General features: G+C 40.6%; 1 protein-coding gene across 1 annotated transcript; it reads left to right on the forward strand.

Annotated features, from left to right (window-relative positions):
* Positions 1–5,649: 5,649 nt before the first annotated feature.
* On the forward strand, positions 5,650–7,958 carry LOC110959126 (lysozyme C). Its single transcript, XM_022205900.2, has 4 exons — positions 5,650–5,776; positions 6,838–6,993; positions 7,583–7,661; positions 7,744–7,958. Exons 1-4 carry the CDS (start codon positions 5,650–5,652, stop codon positions 7,808–7,810), a joined length of 429 nt encoding a protein of 142 aa, XP_022061592.2. The 3' UTR covers positions 7,811–7,958.
* The last annotated feature ends 231 nt before the right edge of the window (positions 7,959–8,189 follow it).

An 8,189-nucleotide genomic window follows, 5' to 3' on the forward strand; every position in this document is an offset into this window, starting at 1 on the left:
TCAGAGTCCTCTGTTGCTGTAACAACACTCGTCTCACACATTTGTTTTGTTTTGCACACTCTGGCAAAATGACCTTTTATTCTGCATTTATTGCATGTGGCTTCCTTAGCTGGACATTGCTGTAGCCTGTGCCCCTTTGTGTCTCCACATCTTCTGCAGGGCCCCTGCCTGTCAGGTGCTTTCTGGGGTGTCTGCCTTGGCTGTGACTTGGCCCGTCTTGTTCTCACGCAGGCGCGTTGCTGCGCGTGCACGCTGTCAAGCTGCGTACTTGAGACATCACTTTTAAAATCAGACCTCAGCATTTCTTGCTGCTTTTTCACCAGCTCCCTTTTTTTGGCTCTTATTACAGCTTTTTCGAGTGTCCATTCAGGGTCCATTTGTAATTGTTCAACCGTTTGTCTCTGAGACCTACTACAAGTCTATCCCTCACCATTTCGTCGTGCAGAGCACCATATCCACAGTGTTTTGCCAGGCAGCGCAGCGCAGTGATGAAGGCGTCGGCCGACTCACCTATCTCCTGTTGCCTTTGGTTAAATTTGGCCCTCTCAAATATTACATTCCTGCAAGCTATGAAGTGAGCGTCCAACTTCTCTTTGACAGTGTCGTACTTGCTTGCTCCGCAGTAAGGTGCAGGGAAACCAGAGTATCCTCTGCTTCCTCGCCCATTGTGTAGATTAAAGCGTTGACTTGGTTCTCGTCTGCTTGTGTGTCCAGACCAGAGGCGACATGGAACCTCTCAAAGCGCTTTATCCACTTTGGCCAGTCTTCATTCTTGAAGGAAAACTTCTCCGGTGGAGTGACTTGAAACTGCTTCATTCTCATCATGCAGCTATGCTAGCAGCTGACGTTACTGGCTAGCTAACTTTACAAACTATCACAACTTACGTGACGTAGCGTCGGCGGCTTCGAATATCTATATACTCTCACTTTACATAAACTTTACGTTTGACTTCTGACACCATGTTCTATTGTTTTCGGGTACAATAACCTCGTAGGATAGCCACCGGGACAAACACTCATACCACATTATGTGTCACTCGTCCGTCCTTTATTATATTCCCCCGCTTTACACCTTACCGTCCGATAGTTCCCATGGCACATGGGGACCTATCACTACAGTGAGGACAGAAAAAGTGACCGAAATTAAACAGGTCAGAACCAGAAAACAAAACATCAGAAATTGACCGAGGTCCTCACCGACTTCTTCCTGTCACTGGTCCAAGCAGCCATACACTTTAAAACCAGTCCAGGATTAACTGCTGTTAATCCTGGATATTCACTCCATTCCAGTAGTACTGGAACAGTGAGGCCACTTCCTGTAGTTCTGCTGGAGACTGAACACATTTGGGTTTGACATCAAAAGATGAATGAGACTAGAGATCAACATTTCAGCTTGTATTTACATCTGGATACACAACTTCACTTCAGTCTTGGTTCTCCTGGTTTTGGTTGTGTTACAGCAGGTGCTTGATGCTCAGAAGCAGGAAATGAGAGCACGCAACGATAAGTTTATAGAACAGATTTTATTACAGCACAATATTAACTCTAAGAACTACAAACAGAACCTAACCTAAGGACACAGAAGTAATACTTTGACCACACAAGGCAGAACACTGCAAACTCTAGTGGCAGGGAGGACTAATGACAAGGCAAAATCTAAAGTTAACCCACTATCGGCAAAAACCAAGGCAGGAAAACAGAACAAGGAAAACTGAAACTAATCTAAATCCTCATCTCTCATAAACTGCAAAAAGCTCAAAAGTCTATCCTACAACCCAACTAGATAAACACACGAACAATAAGGGTTTGTAAGAGATTATCATGAAAAAAAATACTTCTGGTGTTGTTCGGACTGGAAAACTTTACTGACTTAGGGAGAGGGAATGTCCAAACTTGGGGGAAAGCTTCTCTCTCTCTGGGGTAGGAAATCCCCTCACTCCAGGTGTACAGAGCTTCATGACTGTGGTTTGGCGTACGGAGGTTTAAGCAGGTGGGAAGCTGTACAGAATGGGTTTGGCACATTCCAGAGAGTCAGCAGGTGTAATGGACAGGTGGCAGAAGATGGTGGGACTCCTCGGTCCAGCGGAATCCACAAGAGAACAGAAAACCAGACAGCCGATGGAGGAACCGGAGGACTCAGGTAGCCAACAGCAGGCAGAAGTCAGCACCAAATACAGAAAACAGAATTACTACGAGAACTAGGAACAAACGGCACAGACAGATCAGCTCACAGCACTAACAGGGACAAAGACAGTCCAACATCAGACGACGGCTGAAGTCCGTCTTTAAGGACGCTGGAATGGTTGGCTTGCTGGCTTCCACCTGCTGATTGCTGATGACATGCACCTGTGATGAGAGAGAGAGAGCACTGCCACAGCCACAGTCCTGGATGCGGACTGCTTTCAGACTGTCTTTGGACAGTCTTGGACCTTTTTTTAGGAGTAGCTGAGGTTTGGTTTTGTGCCAATTTTGGACTGGTTTTTTACTTTTTTCCAGACTTTTTCTAAAACTGGGTTTTGAACATTTTTTTGGACTGGTTTAGGTTTGATTTTGGTCCTGGTTTTAGACCTTTTTAGGGCTGGTTTCAGACTGTCTTATGCCGGTCTTGGTCTATTCTTTAACCTCAAGAACCCCAAACCTACCATCAAGCATGGTGGAGGCAGTATCATGCTCTGTGAAACTGGAGCTTTACACAAAGTAAATGAAATAATTAAGAAGGAGGATTACCTCTACATTCTTCAAGAAAACCTAAAACCATCAGCAGAAGGTTGATCTTGGACACAGCTGGATGTTTCAACAAGACAATGAGTCCAAACACACATCAGACATGGTAAAGAAATGGTTCCATCAGGCTGGAATGAAGGTTCTAGACTGGTCTCCCCAAAGTCCTTACTGAAACCCATCAAGAACCTGAAGGAACAAATCTGAGACAGAAAGACGACAAATTTAGTGGAACTGCACCAATTCTGTCCAGGGGAGTCAAAGATGAATCAGAAGGTTGAAACCAGAGCATGATACTGCCACCACCATGCATTTCTGTTTGTATACTTTTGATCCAGCAGATTTGGTTATACTTCCAGAGGACCTTCAATAAATCTATGAAGAACCAAAATACATGATTGTGTTTTTTGTGACAAAGATTCATGAGTTTCGATGAGTAAATCATAGAAAATCCAGAGTTATAGGAGTCATTAGAGACTCAAGACTGACATGATATTTAAGGTCTTTATAAGTGGTTGTAAACTTTAGTCTACAACTGTAGCTGCAGTTCCTCTAATGTCCACTAGAAGCTGCTCCAAGAAAACAAACTGTGCTGAAGCAACAAAGCAAATCCCCAAACTTCTCTCCAAAAACCCAAAGTCAACAACAACCCTTACACAACAAGTTCATCTCTCTGTAGGTCATCGACCATCAAGTGGGTCTGAGAGAGATTTTCAAACAAGTGTTCCATTCAGGAGATACTACAGGAGAAGTTTGGGTTATTTTAATTATTTAAAGAATAAAAACTCCTCCAGAGGGACTAAAGCCAGCAGTTTATTTCACCTGATAACTGTAATTTCAGTTTCTCATGGCTCTTTGCCAGACCACTGAAGACAGAATGAGTTCGAATCAGATTCCTGTAGAGCAGAAATCAGTGCTTCTGCTTCGTGGTTTTATCATCTTCCTTTAGCGTGCGGTTTGTTTTGACTGTGGGCCAGTTTAAACATTATGAAAGAATGTTGTTTCCCCAAATCAGTGGGAGTCTCAGCTTTCAACAGCAGCTTTGGGTTCAGATAAGTTTTATCTTCATACAACCTGAAAGAACAGCGAGCTAATTCATCAAACAGTGTTCACTCAATGCCTCAGTGCATGCACAATAAATGCTTTAGGTTTAACACAATGATCAGTTGGTGGTTTTTAGACTGATTTCCAACAATTAAAACTTTGCTGCAAAGTGATTGTGTTATGGTGTAAAAAATTAGCTCCAAGTCATTACATATGTCGGTATGTCTACTTGAACCAAAGAGTGAGACCTCTAAATGTTGACCTAATGAAGACAGTTCATGCAGATTTAGTTGTCAGTGCAGTCATGAGGAGGTTGTAGATATTACTACAAAGATACATAAATGGACACAACCTGGCCATTAGTATGTGGACACTAGAATGTCTCTGTTCATTATGATTACTATAGAGTTGACCCAAAAGTGTCCACATACTTTTGTCACATCTTCTCTAATTGAAAGATGACAAAAACCTTTTCTGTCCATAAGTATGTTGATGAGTGATGCTTAAATTTAAGGCTATATGGTCAGATGTCCAAGATCCTTTGGCACATTAACAAAAAGGAGTTGATTGTTGTTAATGTGCCCAAAGTTGGTGTCAATGCTTTCTCACATTTCTACTCCTATACAATCAAAGATTTTTTGATTTACTTGTCTAATATTACAGATTTTGAATCACTGACATGATGAGAAATAAGAGAGAAAATTTCAGGTTTTTATCTTTAATAGTTCCTCAGATGTTGTTGAAGTAACCAGTAGACTTTGTGGGGTACGTGTACTGGTGGTGGAGATTGTCCTGTTTAAAAACATCTAAAAATACACCAAAAAATGCATGAAACACACTGGTTTGACCTCAAATGGAAGGTTTAAGATCTCATACTTCCCAAAAGAAAGTCCAATAGTTCCTCAGATGTTGTTCAAAAGACTCAAATTTCAATAAAACCTGCTAAAAGTGGGTCAGTGGGCAGATTTTAATACAAATATCTAACAGTCTTTGATATATATTGAGTGAAAATTGCACAAACATCCTTATAAACATCCATATTTTATGGCACATAATTTTCAGGCAAATCAGAGATGGTTGAGGAGATGTTTAGATCATTTTGTTGGTGAGTTTCTGAGAGGTTTGGGAGTGTTGGTGAAGCTACTAAATACAAAAAATGTCTTGAACTGAGCCAAGAAAAAAAGAGAAAAACCTGAAGATTTAGTGAAACTTTCCTCAACCAGGAAACAACAAAGATGAAGACATCTGAGCAGACTCCAGTGATCAGTTTTTTAAAAAGTCATTTTACAAATATCTAAACAAATATCTGTATTTTATGCTATTAAAATTCAGGTAAATCAAGAGATGGTTGAGTAACATTTCTTACAAGAAATGTGATGTTTTGAGACTGAATGACCCAAATAATTTCATTTGTTTCTTGTATTTCCCACTTAGATATGCTTTTATTAAGGCAAAAAAATCCTGTCTCCATTCTGCACAAAAGTGAAAGTAAAAGCGTTCAGTGATGACATGGCAACATTTGTTTTGGTGAAAATCAACAGAAATCAGTTTGTTTTCTGAGAAAACTCCACAGAGCAGCTTTAAGTCCGTTTTTACAGACAGTCTTTCACTAGAAACTCTCAGTCACAGCTGCTACATGAGTCTTTTTTTTTTATTTACCGCCAGCGTTTCTTCCATTTATCGCCTTTCACTGCAGATAATTTTGTGCTGGAGCTTCAGCTGAGCTTCAACCTTCACATCAGATTTATAATCAGGCCGATAATGCACTCAGAGTCCAAACGGTCAAACAAGTTTCATCATCTTAGTTTAAACTGGACGACGTCCAAGGAAAACAAGGAGGAAATAAAGGCAGATGCAGAAACGCTCGGTCCGGCAGAGATCATCATGAGGACTCTGGTGGTTTTGTTCTTGGTGGCTGCAACCAGCGCTGAAGTCCTGGAGCGCTGTTCATGGGCCCGGACACTGAGGGATGCTGGGATGGACGGTTACCGTGGCGTCAGCCTGGCCAACTGTGAGTAGCAGCCACCAGACAGCAGAATTTACATCCATCTTTATTATTTTAAGCAATATAAGAACACCGAAGAGAGCTTGGCAGATAAAAGAATTGGAAATCTGTTTATTTTCAGGTTTAAACCAACCATTGATTTCCATTTTTTCATTCAGGATTAACTTTTTTTCATAGTTTGGGCAGTAAAAGTTTGCAATTTTCAGAAATATTCTAATTTTCTCACTTTCTTGGCCATAGTTGGAAGAGAAGTTTGATTCCACTGACAGGTTTTTATGCTAAATATGACGCTAACAGCTGACCTGGTCCATGAAACTAGTGGATGATCCAACCAAGAACTAGTCTGACACTCAACTCCATATAAAAGCATTGTAACTAAACTGAACTTGAAATGAATATTGTTGGAAAAAAAACTTTATCTGTGAGCTGTGACTTGGTGGTGCCGGTTTGAAAGAGCGACAAAGTCCAAGTCTGGAGTTTGGAGGCTTAAACCAGTGAATGGTTAGGAGTTATTAGACTCATGGTTCAGTTTGTACTTTCAGATTTCACTCTCTTTATGGCTAAATTTAGAAAAATCACGCCAAAATCATTTGGCTTGAGTTAAAAAAAAAAGTCCTGGTTTGGGTTACAATTTGACTCTTGCGTTACCATCTGATCTGGCATGATGGTTAGTATTTTAAAAAAACTATGATAAAGATACGTAGAATACAAATACCAAAGATACATTGATTAGAAACTAGTAGATAATGAGTACTTGTGATACATTTATAACAAACACACGTTACCTTCCAAACATAACTGAGAATGCAGTTTAGCTGTGTAGGAATGCAAATTTGTGGAGACTGGGATGGAAACTGGACATTTGGTGCAGAAAAACATTAGTAGGATTCAGAGGTGTCAGCAGGTATAATTACTGCATTCCTGTACATCGTGACTTTCGGCTACCACAAAGTAAAGATTAGTTCATGTTCATCTGTTATCACATGGGCTTTGACCCATCAGACAGAGGTTTTTTGTGAGTTTTGATACCTGATGTTGAGTTTTCAGGTGTTCTTTCTGTCCTGCAGGGGTTTGTCTGACCTACTGGGAGTCAAGGTACAACACCGGCGCCATAAACCACAACAAAGATGGATCCACCGACTACGGCATCTTTCAGATCAACAGTCGCTATTGGTGCACCGATGGAACACGTTCAGCCAACGGATGTAGAATCCAGTGTAGCGGTGAGAGAAGAACCACAAATTCTGGGTTGTTTCCTCCCATATTTATGCAGGTTTAACCTCCTACTGAGTTTTAGAGCTGACATAGTGTCATTAATGTCTCTCTGGTTGTTTTAAAATCCGTTCTAACCAACAGCTCCAATGTCAATGAGCTGGTGGAGACCAAAATATAGTGTGAAAAGACTAACCTTACCCACCACTTCTAATAAGGTTTTAAAGAAAACATTCCAATCTAATGTTCAAAGAACATTTTAAGGATATTTATTGTTTCAAGTAAAATTCCTAGGAGGTTAAAAGTGAACTAAGACATTTTAACATTCAGAGGATGTTTTGGAGGATGTCATCAGATTGTGATAACAAAAGAAGAAAAAACATTTGTTTTCTCTACTTGTGTAGCAAAGCCTTTAACTGGTGAATATATGATGCAGCGATTCACATAAAAGCACTTCTGTAAATGCAGTTAGGTCACAAGGTTGAGCTACAATTACGGAACTTTTGAGAGGCTTTTTAAAAACATTTTTTTCTAATTTTACTGTACTTTGAGGTCCACCCTTTAAATGCACATTCTTTTATTTCCACTGTTTGTTCGCAGAGCTTCTGACAAATAACGTCGGCGTAGCGATCAACTGCGCCAAACGCGTCGTCAGGGATCCCCAAGGCATCAAAGCCTGGTAAGAAAACATGACACGAATGAATGAATTCACTGAATTAACCTTCACATGTGGAGAGTAACGTCCTGGTGTCTGGTTTCAGGGTGGCCTGGAAAGATCACTGTCAGAACCGTGATGTGAGTTCATACATCGCTGGATGTGGACTTTAACCAACCAAAAAGATAGCGTCTTCAGCATAGTGAAGTTTTCCATCTTCAGCTGTGGATATCTGAGACATTTCCACTGTTTCTGTGTTGGAGCTGACAGAAGTAGAGCATCCAGAGTTACTGAAACTAATAAAGTCAAATAAAGTCTTTACTTTGAGTGTTTTTGCTTTTAAGAGAATCAATCAGCAAAGAGAAATGTGGTGACCTTAACTTGTATTTGTTGTCATAATGCTAATGAATAAAGGGTTCATTAACTTTGAAAAACAAAGTGTCCAGACCAGTCTGGGGTGGCTCTGAGGCTCACCAAAAAAGTCCAAAACTACAAACCATGCCAATGGCTGGTGCAAAACGAAACAAAGTATATTCCACAGGTGCTGCTCTG

This window comes from Acanthochromis polyacanthus, chromosome 18, assembly GCF_021347895.1.
Source record: "Acanthochromis polyacanthus isolate Apoly-LR-REF ecotype Palm Island chromosome 18, KAUST_Apoly_ChrSc, whole genome shotgun sequence".
NCBI classification, from domain to species: domain Eukaryota; kingdom Metazoa; phylum Chordata; class Actinopteri; family Pomacentridae; genus Acanthochromis; species Acanthochromis polyacanthus.

Bases quoted from the DNA above. Each gene is read 5' to 3' on its own strand.
- LOC110959126 (XM_022205900.2), top strand. From the start codon at position 5,650: ATGAGGACTCTGGTGGTTTTGTTCTTGGTGGCTGCAACCAGCGCTGAA. The intron at 5,777-6,837 runs GTGAGTAGCAGC...TCTGTCCTGCAG, and splicing joins TGGCGTCAGCCTGGCCAACT to GGGTTTGTCTGACCTACTGG. The intron at 7,662-7,743 runs GTAAGAAAACAT...GTCTGGTTTCAG, and splicing joins CCCCAAGGCATCAAAGCCTG to GGTGGCCTGGAAAGATCACT.